The 19854-nt window shown below is 44.6% G+C and overlaps 1 protein-coding gene across 1 annotated transcript; it reads right to left on the bottom strand.

Moving 5' to 3' along the window:
- Positions 1-3871: 3871 nt before the first annotated feature.
- CPOX (coproporphyrinogen oxidase) lies at positions 3872-19329 on the bottom strand. Its single transcript, XM_073307878.2, has 7 exons — positions 18838-19329; positions 16337-16480; positions 15045-15155; positions 13523-13664; positions 9504-9722; positions 6482-6586; positions 3872-5785 (listed from the first exon to the last, which is right to left on the bottom strand). The coding sequence occupies exons 1-7, from the start codon at positions 19283-19285 to the stop codon at positions 5698-5700; spliced, it is 1257 nt and encodes a 418-aa protein (XP_073163979.2). The 5' UTR covers positions 19286-19329; the 3' UTR covers positions 3872-5697.
- Between the last annotated feature and the right edge of the window lie 525 nt (positions 19330-19854).

The following is a 19854-nucleotide window of genomic DNA, read 5'->3' as shown; positions in this document are numbered from 1 at the left end:
GAATTACACTCTGTTCATGGTTTCAGGCTTTTCTCTGGAAGCAGAAATTCTCCGGTAACCACTTGCCCCCGAGAGCCGGGGCTTTAAGAAAACCACCAAATATCATAAGCTTGATGATAAAATTGCAAGGGCTAACAGAGAACTCGGCTTGTGCTTACCATGGCACTCACACTCCTATTTGTAAATAGGATTAGAATAAATTGTTTAGTACACTAAAAAGTAGATGATACGTCTGAGGGAAGGGAGCAGAAGGAGACTTTGCCGATTGGAAGGCATGAGATGCACGTCCTCGGGTTGGGGGTTCCACGACCACCGCTCCCAAGAGAAGGAAGCGGGTGGTGGTGGTCGGGGACTCTCTCCTCAGGGGGACTGAGTCATCTATCTGCTGCCCCAACTAGGAAGACCGAGAAGTCTGCTGCTTGCCAGGAGCTAAGATTCGCGATGTGATGGAGAGACTGCCGAGACTCATAAAGACCTCGGATCGCTACCCCTTCCTGCTTCTCCACGTGGGCACCAATGATACTGCCAAGAATGACCTTGAGCGGATCACTGCAGACTACGTGGCTCTGGGAAGGATAAAGGAGTTTGAGGCGCAAGTGGTGTTCTCGTCCATCCTCCCCGTGGAAGGAAAAGGCCTGGGTAGAGACTGTCGAATCGTGGAAGTCAATGAATGGCTACGCTGGTGGTATCGGAGAGAAGGTTTTGGATTCTTTGACCATGGGATGGTGTTCCAAGAAGGAGGAGTGCTAGGCAGAGACGGGCTCCACCTAACGAAGAGAGGGAAGAGCATCTTCGCAAGCAGACTGGCTAACCTAGTGATGAGGGCTTTAAACTAGGTTCACTGGGGGAAGGAGACCAAAGCCCTGAGGTAAGTGGGGAAGTGGAATACCGGGAGGAAGCACGAGCAGGAGAGTGTGAGAGGGGAGGGCTCTTGACTCATACTGAGAAAGAGGAGCGATCAACGGGTTATCTCAAGTGCCTATACACAAATGCACGAAGCCTGGGAAACAAGCAGGGAGAACTGGAAGTCCTGGCAAAGTCAGGGAATTATGATGTGATTGGAATAACAAAGACGTGGTGGGATAACTCACATGACTGGAGTACTGTCATGGATGGATATAAGCTGTTCAGGAAGGACAGGCAGGGCAGAAAAGGTGGGGGAGTTGCACTGTATGTAAGAGAGCAGTATGACTGCTCAGAACTCAAGTATGAAACTGCAGAAAAACCTGAGAGTCTCTGGATTAAGTTTAGAAGTGTGAGCAACAAGGGTGATGTCATGGTGGGAGTCTGCTATAGACCACCAGACCAGGGGATGAGGTGGATGAGGCCTTCTTCCGGCAACTCGCAGAAGTTACTAGATCGCACGCCCTGGTTCTCATGGGAGACTTCAATCACCCTGATATCTGCTGGGAGAGCAATACAGCGGTGCACAGACGATCCAGGAAGATTTTGGAAAATGTAGGGGACAATTTCCTGGTGCAAGTGCTGGAGGAACCAACTAGGGGCAGAGCTCTTCTTGACCTGCTGCTCACAAACCGGGAAGAATTAGTAGGGGAAGCAAAAGTGGATGGGAACCTGGGAGGCAGTGACCATGAGATGGTCGAGTTCAGGATCCTGACACAAGGAAGAAAGGAGAGCAGCAGAATACAGACCCTGGACTTCAGAAAAGCAGACTTTGACTCCCTCAGGGAACTGATGGGCAAGATCCCCTGGGAGAATAACATGAGGGGGAAAGGAGTCCAGGAGAGCTGGCTGTATTTTAAAGAATCCTTATTGAGGTTACAGGGACAAACCATCCCGATGTGTAGGAAGAATAGTAAATATGGCAGGCGACCAGCTTGGCTTAACAGTGAAATCCTTGCTGATCTTAAACACAAAAAAGAAGCTTACAAGAAGTGGAGGATTGGACAAATGGCCAGGGATGAGGATAAAAATATTGCTCGGGCATGCAGGAGTGAAATCAGGAAGGCCAAATCACACCTGGAGTTGCAGCTAGCAAGAGATGTTAAGAGTAACAAGAAGGGTTTCTTCAGGTATGTTAGCAACAAGAAGAAAGTCAAGGAAAGTGTGGGCCCCTTACTGAATGAGGGAGGCAACCTAGTGACAGAGGATGTGGAAAAAGCTAATGTACTCAATGCTTTTTTTGCCTCTGTCTTCACGAACAAGGTCAGCTCCCAGACTACTGCACTGGGCAGCACAGCATGGGGAGGAGGTAACCAGCCCTCTGTGGAGAAAGAAGTGGTTAGGGAGTATTTAGAAAAGCTGGACATGCACAAGTCCATGGGGCCAGATGCGTTGCATCCGAGAGTGCTAAAGGAGTTGGCGGATGTGATTGCAGAGCCATTGGCCATTATCTTTGAAAACTCATGGCGATTGGGGGAAGTCCCGGACGACTGGAAAAAGGCTAATGTAGTGCCCATCTTTAAAAAAGGGAAGGAGGAGGATCCTGGGAACTACAGGCCAGTCAGCCTCACCTCAGTCCCTGGAAAAATCATGGAGCAGGTCCTCAAGGAATCAATTCTGAAGCACTTAGAGGAGAGGAAAGTGATCAGGAACAGTCAGCATGGATTCACCATGGGCAAGTCATGCCTGACTAATCTAATTGCCTTCTATGACAAGATAACTGGTTCTGTGGATGAGGGGAAAGCAGTGGACGTGTTGTTCCTTGACTTTAGCAAAGCTTTTGACATGGTCTCCCACAGTATTCTTGCCAGCAAGTTAAAGAAGTATGGGCTGGATGAATGGACTATAAGGTGGATAGAAAGCTGGCTAGATTGTCGGGCTCAACGGGTAGTGATCAATGGTTCCATGTCTAGTTGGCAGCCGGTATCGAGTGGAGTGCCCCAAGGGTCGGTCCTAGGGCCGGTTTTGTTCAATATCTTCATAAATGATCTGGAGGATGGTGTGGATTGCACCATCAGCAAGTTTGCAGATGACACTAAACTGGGAGGAGAGGTAGATACGCTGGAGGGCAGGGATAGGATACAGAGGGACCTAGAAAAATTGGAGGATTGGGCCAAAAGAAATCTGAGGAGGTTCAACAAGGACAAGTGCAGAGTCCTGCACTTAGGACGGAAGAATGCAATGCACCGTTACAGACTGGGGACCGAATGGCTCAGCAGCAGTTCTGCAGAAAAGGACCTAGGGGTTACAGTGGACGAGAAGCTGGATATGAGTCAACAGTGTGCCCTTGTTGCCAAGAAGGCCAATGGCATTTTGGGGTGTATAAGTAGGGGCACTGCCAGCAGATTGAGGGATGTGATCGTTCCCGTCTGTTCGACACTGGTGAGGCCTCATCTGGAGTACTGTGTCCAGTTTTGGGCCCCACACTACAAGAAGGATGTGGAAAAATTGGAAAGAGTCCAGCGGAGGGCAACAAAAATGATTAGGGGACTGGAACACATGACTTATGAGGAGAGGCTGAGGGAACTGGGGATGTATAGTCTGCAGAAGAGAAGAATGAGGGGGGATTTGATAGCTGCTTTCAACTACCTGAAAGGGGGTTCCAAAGAGGATGGATCTAGACTGTCCTCAGTGGTAGCAGATGACAGAACAAGGAGTAATGGTCTCAAGTTGCAGTGGGGGAGATTTAGGTTGGATATTAGGAAAAACTTTTTCACTAGGAGGGTGGTGAAACACTGGAATGCGTTACCTAGGGAGGTGGTGGAATCTCCTTCCTTAGAAGTTTTTAAGGTCAGGCTTGACAAAGCCCTGACTGGGATGATTTAATTGGGGATCGGCCCTGCTTTGAGCAGGGGGTTGGACTAGATGACCTCCTTTCCAACCCTGATATTCTATGAAGTACCTGTGATTTAATTACTTCCATAATTTATGCTCCTTCACCATGAGAAACCAGTGACACAAACACATCTGCAGCTCTAGCCACTTTATTCAGTTTCACAGTAGTGTCAAATGACAAGTCAAATAGCAAACAGAAGAAAGCTGCAAACACCATCTTGCTAAAACAAAAGAGGGCACATTTTTCAGATTTGGGTTTCTAAAAATACCTTTAAAAAAAATGGCCTGATATTCAAAGATTCTGAGCACCTTTGAAAGTCAGTCCACTTGGGGTTTGCCCATTGGTTTAACTTTAACTGAATTAGTAAACCAGGTTAACTAGTGCAAGTCTCTATGTGACCATTCATACCTGTTTATGCCTGGTTTCAATTTGTCAGTGCAAACTAAGCTTCTATAAGCCAGGCTGAAGTAAATATAATAGTGCCACACAAAGCTACACCAGTTTAACTAAGCTGGTTTAAGATCAGACCTTTAGCTAAACTGGTGCAGCTTTATTTAGACCAAGCCCCCTTAGATACTTGGACCTGGAAAGGGCAAGAGTCTGTCACTTGTTCATACTGAGTAGTGCTTTACTCCTCAAGTAGTCCCTCTGACATGAACGGAGTTACTCAAGGAGTAAGGTACTATTCCACATAATCAAGGGCTGGGGAGAGAGGGGCTTTGAATGCATCCTGGATTTCAGTGCTTAACTTTAGACACCCGCATTTAACAATGTTGGATGTTCTTCTGTGAGAGTGTAGAGCGCAGCATGTCACAACTTCCCTCTTTTAGTAAGTGTTCTCTACAATCTTTGCCACCATCCCCTAAAAGCCTCAGAGTCAGCAGTTAGTGAAGGACACTATCTCAGAAGTACATTCATGTAAATAAAACCTAGTGCAAAAATTAGTATATAGATGGATTTCCTCCTCTTTTGGGTCAGCGCTTTGCTTAAACATATGTTTTGCTCTATTTTAGTGGAAAGGTGAATTTTAATACATCTTAGAGGATTTTTGATCTACAAAGCACATTGATAAAACATTTTTTACACTGCAGTCTTGATGGCTGGGATATGATTAAAGTAAAAACACCTTCCTTAAAATGTATGGCTTCATTATTTTGTCTGTGCGGTCTGTCTTTAACATAGCTCTGCTTGGTAGGTCTGAATAAAGGCAAGGTAGCTAATCTTCCTTAGTTTGCCCAGAGTAAAATGTTTCCTACCTGCTTTCAGTGGATTTTCGATGTGTTTTTTAAAGCAACCACCACTCCATGGAATTGCATTTGTCTAGTACATTTTTAGGAATGCAGGGCCAGATTTTAAAAAGTTATTTGGGCACACAATCGAATTGTGTGCCTAACTCCCACTGAGGTCAATGGGAGTTAGGCACCAAAATACCTTTAAAAATCTGTCCCTTAATGAAAAATAACTGTGATATAAAGTATTTGAAACTGGATTTAAAAAGAGGTTTAATACGCACCAGAACAGAGAGACTCATTTAACTGTGAAACAAATAAGAACATTATTTTTAAAATGTTAAAATTTCCTGTGAATTTCCTAACAGCAAGCAGTGTAATTTAGGGCACAATTCACCTTTAGCTTGGAAAACACTAATTCTTTAGGGGAACATTTTATAGTATTTTATACCATTGTGTGTTTAGACAAATTGAAACAGTTACTGAACACATCAGTTGGTCCTACTAATATCTCACGTACCCACCACAAGGCAACAGACAGAGAAAAGTGGGCCAGCCAGTGAAACACTTCACCACCATGCAAAGGACGACAAGTTTACAACATTTTTAAGGCACGTGAGAACATCATAATTCCAGACAGGAACTGCCAGGCCATGGCAGTTTGAGTGAAATGGTTGGTAAGACTTCATATTGTTTGCTTATAGTTGAGCATCCCCCTCACACTATTCATCAGTGCACCCAGTCTTTGGGATTGCGCAGGACTTCCAGGATTTCAGCTTCTCTGGACTTCTCTGGCGGCGTGTGCATGTACTGCCATCTGCACACAACAAAGAGGGAATACAGCTATTAGAGTCTGGCTGGCTGGACACCACTTGTCCAAAGCTGTGTTCTGATTGGACGTGGATGGCTGGGCCTTTCTGTGGATGCATAGTCACACACAACTGAAACGTCATCTCCAGTTAGGAACGCATATTCCTACGCCCATTATATTCAACAGCTAAGGGGGGGAAACCGTAGGTTTCAGCTTCCCTCTTGCCCCAATACACCAAACTGCAGCATGTGGTCCTTTCACCCACTGCTTAGCTCATTGTCTAGCGTCAAAGATAAATAAAGAGCTCTGCAATAATCCAAGGTTAAAAATGAAGGTAAAATAGTCCACTAAGCAACAAGCTGCTGCTGAAACGGCAGGGAACCATAAAAGTGTATGGGGGGCTGTGGAAAAAATAGTTAAAAATATTCCAAGCAGTAGAGAGTATTTAACCTTTTCCATTTTCTCATTCTTTTATTAGGAACTACTTTTCAGGTAGTGAAGGAAAGCAGTTTCCAAGTACTTCAGCATATAAAATCAGTCCACCCCAGCAACATGCTGGTTTCACAAAAGTAGGATTGGGGAGTGATATATGGTCTGCAGGTATGTATGAGGTACATTTCCTGCTGCCAATACCTGGCCAAGACTGGACAGCAGGAAAGAAAAGTGTTCTAGCATGTGAAAAACATGCAACTTTTCCCTTACCTGGCAGTCAGTGGCAGAGACATAAGAATGCTTTCAATCCTAGATCCTGGCGTTGCAAGGCCAAACTTTGTACCTCTGTCATAAACAAGATTGAACTCCACATACCTGTGGGGGAATAACACAGACACAAAGGGTTAGCACAAAAACAAATTTATTGTCACACAGGTTGATGTTTGCAAGTAGCAGAAGGCTGCAAACAATAGTGTGTTTCAGTCTCCTTGACCCTGAAGACACCAGAACAAAGAACACCAGTTTGGGGACCAGCTGTCCCACTGCAGCATATATGCAGGAATGAATATGTACCCTTGTCCCCCTGTGAACAACAACAGGAAGTAGAGACTTTTACTGCACTCGCAGGCATCACAAAACAAGAACGGGAGGTTTCCAAATAAGTCAAATGAATTCACTGTCAACTCAGTGACTCAACAGTGAACGTCTACGCCATTCTTGAACAACTATTTGAGAGAATATTGGAACCAACCCTGCAAGCCACAGACCCAGTTCACCAATAACCACAAAGGCAATGCACAATATGCAGTCTGGTTAAACTCTCAATAGAAACTCTTCACAGTTACAATCTGAAGCCATATTTGCCTCCTAAATAAGATACAAGATGGAGGCAGCAAAATCTTTAGCAAATCTCCAGATGAAGTTTTCTAATGAAACAGCTACTTAATAAATTTACAGCCATCATGTTCTGGGCAACCTTTCTGTCCAAAGGGGCCACGTGCCCTTAAAACACTGATCTTCCCAGCATGCAGTTCTTTACACAACAGGGGACATTTTCCAAAGGAGCTCATCCAGCAAGACTCCCTTTTGACTATTGTAAGGATCTGTGGTGGCCCTGTCCTATAGCTAATAGGGAAAGGGTAAACAGTCTCCCTCTGAGAAAGACCTGCAGCTACCCAGCACTTATACAAGGATGTGTAGGGCAGAGTCAGCTGCAGGGAATTATAAAATGCCCAGCATCCCAGAACAGTGGCAGAGAGTGTGAGGCAGGGGATTTGGAAAAAGGAAGCTATGTTGTTCAGTAACACCTGCCTCCCAACCCCACCCCAGCCCCCACTGCCAAAACTTGTCTGAACTCTGTCCAGGCTGTACTGGGCTTGTCCTGCCCGAATTGCTGGGCTAAAACACCCACTCAAAATTCCAAGCATTGACCCCAAGAGTAGCTATAGACAGAGATTTAAAAGTAAAAGCTATATAAAAGACAAGAACCTCACTTCATGATTTAAAATACAGGAATGAGGTAGCACCTGCCAGTGCAAAAGTGGACACAACTCTCTTGTACAGAATTAAGAAAGAAGGGAATTAAGATAAAATTTTAGTGGAAAGCATTCAAGACAGATTACAAAAAGCTCAATCCCCACCTAAATGCTAAAGCTCGGAGACACTTCCTGAGGCACATGGTGTATTCCATAAGCAGTGGTCAACATGCAGATTGGGACACCTGAAGCACTGTTGTGGCCCAGCTGTCTCTGTTATTGTTCTTTGCCTCAGCCCCTCAAATGGGAGAGTGCAGGGACCCTGCAGGACCCTGCATGGCACAGAAGCAGCCACTCTGCTTTCACTGTCTTGCTCCAGCATTCACGGCACTGAAAAGAGCCCCTACAATTCAGAAGCGGCTATCTTAACAACCAGACACTTTAAGAGAGGGACAGTGAGGGGAGGGACTCCTTATCTTCATGCAGAGGAGTGAAGATAACCTAGCCCAAGGCTCTGCAGGGAGATCAAACAGCAGCCTAGTAGGGTCTTGGCTGCAACCTAATGGAAACCCATTTTCCCATAACCCTCCAGAGTTTGCCACAACCATTCTATGGGCCTGATCCTACAATGCCCTGCTCATGTGAGTAGTCCCATTAAAGTAAGTAGGACTGCTCAGGTGAGTAAAGGCTGTAGGACAGAGACCAAAACTCAAATGCAGTCTTATTCTTTTCTATATCTTCTATATTCGTTTACTGGTTCATTCACTTTCTTTGAAGAAAGGGAGGAAGCCGGACAATAAGAAATAGCAATAAATGCTTTGAATAGAAATGGTGGAGTAAAAGGAGGAAAGAAGTACGTATCACAGCAATTAATAATAGGATTACAGCTGACATTTACAGGGGATTCTCAGTCCCTTCAGATTTCTTATGCTACAGAGAATTTCTAAGTCAACAGAGAAGGAGTTTTGCCAGAGCAAGGTATTTAAGGAGTGCCATATAAGCAGTAGCTCCTTCTCATTTTGTATCTAGTGACAAAAGCCATTTGAAAGCCCACCTACAATATTATCCTGCAAGACATCTTGCCTCACTAAATTTCACTATCATAAAGATGGGCCTCTTCTAAGGTGAGAGAGAAATTAAAAAGGAACGTTCTACATAAAGCACTTTATTACTTTTAAGAAATGCAGGAAATGGATGGCCTGATTTTTCCTAGTCTATTATTTACCATTGTCCCCATACTCACCTCATTACAGAACATTAAAACACAAGCGCTGTACCAGTAGGGATGGCCAATTTCCTCTTAGTTTAAAAACCTCATGTTTTAATAATGAGCATCACTGGCAGTGCTCAAGAGACTCTCTTTGAACTCTTGAGAGTTCCAAGGATTTCAGACTATGCAAAAGAAATCTCTTAAGGCAAAAAATACTTTATTCACTATGAAGAGTTCAGTTTGTACTGGCAAAGAAGTATAGGATCCTATACTTCTAAAATGGAATTAGCCTGAAGTCCTTTAAAAGGTTAAAAAAAAAAAACACCCCAAAAAAACCCAACACAACAACCCTGAATATCCTACTTAAATTGGTACAACTGCATTTCTTTTATGTTTTTTAACCAAAAAACCAAAAAAAAAACCAAAAAAAAAAAACCTAACTTTGTGAATCTGCAAAGATTCAACGTGGGAATGTTACAAAAGAGTTCTTGGAAAAACTTTTCCAGACACATGCAAGTTTCCCTAGTGTCATGACATAGAGGAACCAGTCTCACTTTCTCCTTTTCCCCAACTCCACTATGTTACATTTTGTTCCTGCATTACTCACCTCCCTCTGCGAAGCTGTTGCCATAACTTTTCCTCTGGTGTGAAAGGGTCACGGGAGTGTTTCTTCACAATGGGAACATAGCAAGGCACAATGGCTTTGGCACAACTCTGCACAAACTGAAATGCTTCTTCTTTTGAGGGAGAGTCCAGATCATCGAAGAATATGCCCCCAATCCCTCTTCGCTCTCCACGGTGCTTGATGTAAAAGTAATCATCACACCTGGAAGAAGCAACAACCAGATGTCAAGGCTAGTGCATTAAGTTCAGAGTAAAACAATCAAAACCCCAGACATTAGACAGGTGAAATGCAGATGAAAGGTCAAATCCTGCAAGATACTGAATGCCCTCTTTGCCCATTGGCTTAAAGGAAAGCTCAAGGTGCTCAGCACCATGCAGGACTAGGCTCTACATTAGCTGCCATTAAGGGTTAAATCATACTCTCAGTATAAAGAAGCATAACACTGCTTATCTTAAAAAGAAAATCTGCTACTGCACATGTACACACAAGCATAATAGCAGATTTTGAAATACGTGGCTATGTATGCAAACATTAGTCTTCAAGGCTATAAGTCCACACCTTTCACCTTACCAAGGAAACTGGGGGAAAATCTTACCAAGGTACATCTGACAGATCTCTGCAGCCCTTGTTTCCAGAGCTGTATAAAAATTCACATTTTATTTTGTGGAAGATTGCACACAAGTTTTTGCCATTTCACGTTCTCCCTAAAAACACTTTCTCCTTTGCAATTTTACTAGTTTCTTTTAAAAACACTTGAAAGATTCACAAATCTTAGCAACATTTGCCCATGAAAGCAGGCCCAATTTCAAGTTTGAGACAGAATGAGAAAGTCTTAGTGTCAGGCTGTGCATTTTGAGACAAAAGAGGACAGTATCTCCTTTCCTGAGGGTTCCTCCAAGGTCTCTCCCTCTCAGTACTAGAATCTCATAACATCTGCCCGAAATGGCTGCTCTCAAGCAATAAAAACAAAAATATGGGGTCATACATGCACTGAGATGGAAAAGTTACTGTAAATTGAAAGACATTTCTCTTTGGGTGGGAGAATCAGCTTTTTATTCCAAGGTGGGTGCAGAGTGAAACTTACGGAATGTCTACACTTACCTCTAGAGCGATTGATCCAGCAGGGGTTAATTTATTGTGTCTAGTGAAGACGCGATAAATCGACCGCCGAGCGCTCTCCTGTCGACTCCGGTACTCCACCAGAGCAGGAGGCACAGGCAAAGTCGACGGGGGAGCGTCAGCTGTAAACCTACTGCAGTGAAGACACCGTGGTAAGTAGCTCTAAGTACATCAACTTCAGCTACGTTATTCACATAGCTGAAGTTGCGTAATTTAGATTGATTCCCCCCCACAGTGTAGACGAGGCCTTAGAGAGCAGTGGGACAGTGTGTGAAACTCAACAGAAGAGCATAGAGTACAGTATAAACCTGATGAGACACTTAGGACAGAAATTAGCACAGCAAGTATAAGTGCGAGCTTTTCCATTTGAGAAAGTTGGGTTCAGGGGCAGCACGTATGTCCCTAGACAACTGCTTCTTAAACCAAACACGAGTGTTGGGCTGTTTGCATAGGAAGGAAGTGATTCATCTCCCCTCCTCATGGGAGGAGAAGGAGTGTATTCCTCCCTGAGGCTGCCTTCTGAGTAAGGAACAAGGAAGTGCATGCTGATTCCACTAGATTCTCTCCTCCCCCCTGCATACATATACATCACTTGATAATGAGTAACGGTTGTACAGCCTTCCTTGTGGATATCTGTCAACGCTTTAAGCAGACATACCCCACACTACTGGCTATCCTCAACCTCTGTAGCTTGCTTGAATAGTTTTCTCATCTAGTAAAGGGACTGTAACAACCTGTACAGAAGCACTTGGATATAGCCTACTAGATAAGAGATTCCTCGAAGAGAAGATCATCACATGCACATTAACTAGCGTGCCTCCTAGATAACAGCAAAAATGAACGCACACCACCCACTTTATCTCTCAAACTCAGACAAAGGCTGGCAGCTTACAGAAAGAAGTTACCCTTCCTCTGGATACCATAGCTTGTGGCAGATAAGACACTGGATGCAGAGCAGCAAGCAATCCATTATGCTTTAAGACTAAAGGGCGCCATCAGCTATGTCTTCCAAAGTGAGAGAGACAGTCAGTTTAAATCTGTGTCTTTAAGTGATGTACAGCTGAACTTCCAATGCAGTTGTCATTGAAAGCTGCAGCTGTTTACAAAGCAGGATGCTCCCCTTGCATGCAGCAAGGACAAACTCCTTTCCCTCCTTGGCCAAAAAAAGCACCCTAATTAGTTCTGAGTAATATAATTTAGCCCAGTAATTGGCTGCTTTGTCTGACAGCAAAGATGCTGGGGTGAGATTTTCAAAAGTGCAGTGCTATCCCAACTGATCCCACTGAAGTCAATAGGAGTTTTACTACGGATTTCAGTGAGAGCAGAGTTAAACTACCTCCGAGTCCTTTTGACAATTGCACCCGAGGGTCTTGCCCCAACGAGGAAGAGGAATTGTTTAGGAAGGGCTAACAAGGTACAGGATATCTGGGAGCAGAGGAATGAAAAGAGAAGCAAGTTTCTCAGCTTGAACCATAAATAAAATGTTTCTCACCAGAGAGCTCTGTGGAATAGTCTCCCAGGGGAAGGCATGAAAGCCCAGTTGCTTGACACATTCACAAGAGAGATTAAATTGGACAAGGCACTTTTGGTCTGCAATCCTCCATTGGCAGGGAATGGACAAGGTAAACCAACAGGTCTTTTGCAGCTCTGAATGTCTAAAATTAAGATGCCACATTGTGGCTCCTCACATCTAACACTATTTCATAAAGACTAGAAGAAAGTTGTCTACGGTTTTGCTTTCTGACATTCCCTCCCTCCTCTACCCCTGCCAATACCTGTATCTCTGGCTACTTTCCCCCAATCCCTCCCTCCAGAAATACAAAATAAATAAAAATATGCTTGAGTAGTGTTGTGTTACAAGGAGATATAGATGGTCTTGTAATTAGGGCACTGGAATGAAGGTCTAGGTTTAATTGCTTAATATCTGTAACGTGCTTTGAGATGCTCATATGGAAGGCAGCAGGCACGACTGAAAGGCATTGTTATCAATAAATAAAGCAGCTGGCAATTTCACTCATGTATAATTACAATTGGGAATGTTTTTGCAACAGAGGGCGAGTGTGTTCTTTAGAGTTATATCACCTAAACCCTGCACAAGTTACATGTGTCAGACATTGTGCCATATTGTACAGTATTATTTATTAGGAGATAGGTCAGCAACAAGTAATATTATGCAAACAGAGCAATTAAAAACATTATTAGTGCAAACAGACCATATCATAGTAGAGAACTCTCTTTTCAATGAAGAGCAGCAAGCAAATTAGTTTGTGATTCTACAGCAGTCACTCCCTTCAGAGGATCTCAGTTCTTTTCAGGGTGTAATAAGTTGACCCTTACCATCTATCTCACAGGGGCATTTATTTTTTTCCTCTATTTTACCAGTGGGGAAAAATGAGACACACATATGTTAAGTTACTTGCCCAAGCTGACACAGGAGATCTGTGGCAGGGACAGGGATATGGGGTCACACAGCAACTCTGGAAAACAGGCTACAAGTATCGATTTATGAGCCCAATTTTAGACACTCAAATTTGAGATATTGTCCCATATGAATAATGGAGATCTCCAAGTGCTTTACAAACATATCTGGCCAAATTTTACCCAGATACACACTGGCAGCTCCAGCAGAGGTTCACTGGGAGCTGCTCATATATATCTCAGAGGGCAGAACATGGCCCTGATAAACCAGACTAATTATATATCACTCTCAGATGCTTAACCAAGATTCCCAATAGCTTTGTGAGGTGGGCGAATGACCAACTTAAAGCAACAGCATTAGCACGGCCTGTTGTGCGATACCTCTTCCTTCCCACAAATGAAAAAAAAAAAGAAAAAAAAATCTGACCCAAAGTAAACAATTCAAGTACGCCTCCCACACATACCACTTCTTGTACTTGGGGTACAGTTCTGGATTATGCTGATCACAAGCTTCCTTCAGAGTTTTGTGAAAATGAACAGCATCCTCTTCATTCAAGTAAGTTGGAGTCAGGTCTGTTCCACCACCAAACCACCACTGCTTAGTGCCTACAAAAGACAGACATGCAACAACTGCTTTATTTCCAAACACAAATGATATACAAGGGTAGGTGTCAGATACAAACTAACAATTGCAACTACTTTCAAACATTAAATTCAAGAGTACCTAAAAGTAGCACTGTAAATGCTTAGTTTAAACTAATATTATATGGGTGAAAATGACTCATGAATCCTGACAATTATTAAATAAACCTCCAAGCAGGAAAGTTTGTACAGCATTATATCAGTTGACCTGACTACTGCCCATTCTCATGTGGTATCAATTGCACAAGGTTAGTCTTTTATAGTTATTATCCTGAATGGGCTTACAAAAAAAATTCTCTCAGGTTTGTAATGATAGTCAGGAGCCACATACAGTATATTAGTTTAAGTTAACCCTGCAGCAGGAAGGGAATGAGCAGGGAAATGAGTCAATTCCTATAAAAAGTTGTTTTGCAAATTGTGGTCCATGGACCACCGGTGACTGGTCACATGGTGTCGCTCCTCCTTGAGTCCTATTGATAAATTTCATTAAAATAAAGTTAAAAATAATCTCAGTACTTTCCTAATATTAGTTCTGCCATGAAAGCAATTGATGTAGTTGCAACAAGGAAGTTATGGGACAGGGAGGGGAGGGAAAATAGGTGGTATGATAGTGAATGGAGAGGTGGTCTCTATGAGACACACTGCATTAAGATGGGGTCCACATCTGGAAACCCCTGCTCTACAAGGCAGTAAGTTTCCTCTATATCTATCTATCTCCAGGCAGATAAAAGTTACGGCAGAAGAATTTTATATGAAATGAGGTTTATTTACAGAAGTGGCAGGAGACAGAGCTTGTTTATATATATGTACAAGCTCTAATTCCTGCCATTTTGTGAATAAACCTCATTTCATATAGAATTCTTCTGCCATGACTTTTATCTGCCTGCATATTTTAGAGTGCACAGTCACATTTCAACATTTTCCATGCCCACCGTTTTTAAAACACAGAGAAAGACAAAATCAGTCTGGTCTGCAGTGATCAGTCATGGAAAAGTATCTAGGAGATTACTGGCATTTTTCTAAGTATTTATGTTTTAGTGTAGTTTATTGACAAACAATTATAACATGTACATTATATAACCACATTAGTCAGAAGCAATTTACAAACAGTAATTAAGTTGCAAAAACCTGCAAGATAGATACAACTATTACAACTATTTTACAGATACATAAACAAGAGTTCAGAGGTTAAGTGACTTACTCAATGCTACACAACAAATTTGTGGCATAGCTGGAAACAGAATTAGAAGGGTTCGTAATCCTGTGCTTTACCCACTAACTCACGTTCCATCCTTAAAGTTTGACTCCATATTTGTACACACTCCAGACCATTATAAATCTTACCGTCTGCTTCCTCAATTTCAAAGTATCTGTAGTTGAAGTGTATAGTTGGAACATGAGGATTCTTTGGATGGATAACGGAGCTTACACCCATGGCACAAAAAGGCAATTTACCTAGACAGCAACACATACATAAAAAGCAGTAGTTAAGAACGGGAACAATTTACATGCAGCACCTTTTATCCTGAAGGCTTCCAAACTATGGCTCCAATTCTGCAACTGGCTCTGCATGGTGTGTCATTGAAGTCAGCATGTCTACTAGATGGGTCTGACCATAGGAGCTAGCTGAAGAATCAAGATCTAGTGAATGCTGAAATGCAGCACACAAGCACAATACCAGCTCTTGCAATTTTCTCCTCCAAACAAACAGCAACATTTGGAATTTGAGAAATGCAAAGCAAGCTCAAGTTATCAACAGTGAGCTGTCGTTTATGACAGTGTATTTATGGTCAGAAAAGAGACCCAAAAATAGCAGTGTAAATGCTTACAAGCTTGCTCCAGGCGCATCTTCCAAGTTATGCTGGTTTACTGCAGTGACAAAGAAGTATTACTAAGACCGCATGGAGACCAGGAGAAACTGGGTTCTATTCTGCCTTTTGTTTCAGCAACAAAACAACTCAACAAGTTCTAATTGACTTGGGGTAGGGGAGGAGTTCCCTTTAGTTCCCTTAGAAAAACAGAAACCTAAATTGTACTTTTGTACTGGGGTTGTGTGTAACGGAACAAGATTTTTATTCATGAACAAATATGAGATGAAGGCAGAATATGGAATACTATGACATTTTTACTGGATCCTTTTTTGACTTGAACTACACTTTAGTGTTATTGCAAGGCTAATAGGAGCCAAGAGTTAAAATAATTCTTCTGGCAAACATAACATGCCATCATATTAATGAATGCTGTTTTCACCTTGAGGTTGTTTTAATAGTCCACATACCTTTTCCTCTTTAATCTGGATTTTGTAATTGCTCAAACAAATTTGCCTGCACTTCTTTTGTCCTCAAGATAGAGCAACAAGACAAGGGAGGTGAAACTTATTTTGATATTCAAATCTTTGGAGATTTGAAAGCTTCCTAGGTGAGTGTTCATGTTTAGAACCTGTCATGCATGCTATAGGAAGAGTTGTAGAGCACTGAGAAGAGAGACAATTTAATTCAGAAATGTGGCCTTCTTCAAGATCCGTTTGATGGGGTAAGGCAGTTTATAAAAACATAGATAAGAGAAGTTTGGACTTATTTGTCTCCAACACAATAATTCACTGTAGGTTCAATTAGGTTTTAAGTAGAACGTTTTACCATTTTTGGTCTTCAGAGTTTTCCCTCTGCTTCTCATCTGTTGTACTGCTTCCTCGGAAAGATGCCCAGATACTACAGAAACATTGACGCCTGCCTTCTCAAAGACGTTGCCATCCTGGAGCACACAACTGATACCACCACCACCTGTTAAACACAAGCCCAGGAAAGTTTTGGTCTCAGAAGCATCTTATCCTGCCAATTCTTAACACTGACTAATAGAGTACAGGTGACCATTAGATCTTCAAGAGCTATCTTGACTCCTTTGCTTACCTTGAATAACTACAAATGATGTTGATGATAAAATTATCTAGTTCTTTTACAGATCCACCTCTATTATTTGACAATCACCTCTTGAAGCAGTGAATTTTACAGGCTGACTATAGATTGTGTGAAGTACCTAGAGAGCCCATGTATTCGGTCACTGGAAACACAGTGAAGTCTGGAGTTACTAGAACCTGGCTAGAAACAGAACTATAAACCAGACTCACTTGTAACTGTGAATAGAAACAAACAGCCAGATTTTGACTTCAGTTGTGCAGCAGAGTTTTCGCCATAAAAAACCCTCCCGATGACCCAAGTTACATAAGTGGCAAGATTAAATGGTCAGCTTAAGTACCATTAGTACTCTCTTCTGAATTTGAATTTGTTTTAAGCCGTTCCACATCTCCAAAGTGAAACCAAAGACTGTAATTAATATCACACTTCATTCTCAGTCATTCATTGTCACTCATTAAGGGACACATTTTATCAAAACTTCTCATTTTAAAATACTATGATTGCTCCAAATCAGTTAGAAGCCTTGAAAAATCCATTCTCACTCTCCCACTTGTCAGCAGGAATAGTGAAATATTCCCTGGCAAGTACGGGGGCTTGTACAGAACTTAGTTTCATTTAAAACAAAAATCTAGCTCTTATGATTGTGAAGCGAATCTGTGAAATGTACGGAGAATTCAGGAAGATTACACTAGACTTTCAGACAGCTTCTGTGCTTCTGATGAAGTGAGCTGTAGCTCACGAAAGCTTATGCTCAAATAAATTGGTTAGTCTCTAAGGTGCCACAAGTACTCCTTTTCTTTTTGCGAATACAGATTAACATGGCTGCTACTCTGAAACACGGCTGCTTCCACAGCTATTCATAACTTTCCAGAGCAGCAGTAGTCTTTGAATAAGAAGGCTCCATTCAGCTTCTCTGCTGCTATTCAGAACCCTGAATGGAATAACAAAACTGTCACAAACCATGTCAGTTTCACACTGCTGCTTGGGAAAGCAAGGAGGAACCATATATGCAAGTACTGGAGATGTTCAGGAGAAAGGGAGTAGGAAGAAAGGAGGATTCAAAATAAACCTCTCTTTTGCCTCCAGCAGTCAGGAGGCTACTGAGAAGGGGTAGGTCTGGGGGGAGGGGGCAGATGGAAAACAACAACTTCTTGCAATTCAAGGAAGAGGGATCTTCACATTTATCAGACACCTACTAATCAAAGGCAAATACAGAAGATAGAGGTCCCCCCCATCAAGCAGGGTACGTGGAAAGCATCCTGGTAGAAATCCCAGCAACCCTTCTCTTCCCTGGAGCTGGAGAGGACTCAGGATAGAGCCAGACTTCTCACTAATACCTTTATTCTGGACTCACTGGTAGGGCCTAGCCTTCTTTTGTACAGTAGGTTTGTTTTTCTATGTAGTATGTGTCTGGTAAATTTTTCAAGCCTTAACCATTTATATCGTCCCTTTTAGAATCTGTGTGTGACTGTGAGAAATGCCCAGAATTTATGCCTTGGAGAGTAGAGGCAGAAATGTGGTATCTACAAGAAAAGCATCATAATAAAACAGAATCTGTCCATACCTCAAACAACTCTACCCTGTTTGGCAACAACTGATGACTGCAATATTTTACAAGAGAATTACTCAACATTCTTTTTGGCTTAACATAACACATTTTATTTTACACTGGGTGGGAAGTGATTGCTTAATTGCTAGAGACACAAAGACCTGTTCCTAGGAATTCCTAATTTATTTTCAGGGTGCAGCAGAGCTCTGATATTGGAAAGGAAAGAGGCCAGAGGAAGGGTCAATCAGATACAACATTCTCCAGATGATGCACACATGAGCATGCCTCCTTTTGGCACCCCTCTTTTTCTTTGATCAGTGGTAATGTGATGTGCGGATCTGCCCCTGACGGACCAAATGATTAACACCCGGAGGACCCGCTTCCCACCCTGCTCATGACAAGCTGGGAAAGCGTGGAAGAGAAACAATCCCCTCCCGTATCTTAGCGGTCGGCACGATCTACCCAGGGTGCGGCTTCACCGTGGGTTTGCGGTCTGATCGCCCACCTGTCAACTTGTTGTTATACCCGGAGTACGTGCGGCCGGGCACAGACACCCCGTAAGGATTCTCCGGTCCGCCCACCATGCGTGCAACTCACCCCCCAGGTGCGCGCAGCCAGGCTCCCACTCCGGGCCCGGCCCCCTCGGCCCCGCTCCCCGGCCCCCGCGGCTCGTCACCTTCTTTCCTCTCCCACCGGTCCACGGTGAAGGCGGCGCCGCGATCCACCTGGGCCAGGGCGCGGCACACCTGGCTCTGGGTCTCCATGATCAGCATCTCCATGCGGCTCCGCACGTCCTGCCGCCGGCTCCGCAGCTCCCGCAGCCCGCTCACCGGCGGGGCCATGAAATCCCCGCAGCGCCGGGACAGCTCGTCCTCGTCCTCCGCCGCCTCCCCCAGGCTGGGCGCCACCGGCTCCCGCGACACCATCTCCGCCCGCCGCGCCAGCCCCAGCCCGGCCAGCGCCGCCGCGGCCCCCGCCAGCCCGGCCAGCAGCGAGCGCCGCCCGGGCCGGACCCCGGCGCCGGAGGAGGAGCTGAGCCCCCTGCGGGAGGCGGCGCGGCCCCAGGGGCAGCATGGACGCAGCGCGCCCCGGGCGCCCCCAGCCCCGCGCAGCAGCAGCGACATGGCGGGAGCAGCCGCCCGCGCGCCGCCTGCGCCAGCCAGCGGCGCTCCGAGCACGGCATGCCGGGAAATGTAGTTCCGGCGCCGGCCGCTCCCGCCGCCCAGGGCGCTGCGCCGCACTACAGCCCCCAGCAGCGGCGGCGGCAGCAGGGAGGGGCGGGGGAGAGGGCTGCGGGCCACCCGAGAACGATGGGGCGGGGCGGGGCGTCTCGCTCGCGCCGGACACGGGCTGCGGGGGCGTCTGAACCCGGCGGGTGCTGCAGAGTGCTGAGGGAGGGGGGCAGCGTAATCAGGCGCGTCCGGCGTCCCCAGCAGCGGGGCTGCAGAGTGCGGTAATCCCCACAGAACCGCTCGGTGCCTGGTGCAGGGCGGGGGTCAATCCCCCACCGACCCAGCGGTTGCTGCCCAAGGCAGGGCTGCCGTAGCGTTCACACGAGTGACTATTGTTCTCACCGGCGAGGTGACAACGGGCGTGTGAGCATTCGTCCCCTGAAGACTTGGAGGCTGCGGAGAAGCGGCCCTTGAGATCAGATCCAGAGCATGCCCCCTGACCAAAACTGATGCCACGCTAA

This window comes from Lepidochelys kempii, chromosome 1, assembly GCF_965140285.1.
Source record: "Lepidochelys kempii isolate rLepKem1 chromosome 1, rLepKem1.hap1, whole genome shotgun sequence".
In the NCBI taxonomy this organism is placed as follows: Eukaryota; Metazoa; Chordata; order Testudines; family Cheloniidae; genus Lepidochelys; species Lepidochelys kempii.
This window is presented reverse-complemented; position numbering and strand designations above follow the sequence as displayed.

Bases quoted from the DNA above. Each gene is read 5' to 3' on its own strand.
- CPOX (XM_073307878.2), bottom strand. From the start codon at position 19,285: ATGTCGCTGCTGCTGCGCGGGGCTGGGGGCGCCCGGGGCGCGCTGCGT. The intron at 15,156-16,336 runs GTAAAACGTTCT...GTTGCTGTCTAG, and splicing joins AACTCTGAAGACCAAAAATG to GTAAATTGCCTTTTTGTGCC. The intron at 13,665-15,044 runs GTAAGATTTATA...TGTCTTTTGTAG, and splicing joins TGAAATTGAGGAAGCAGACG to GCACTAAGCAGTGGTGGTTT.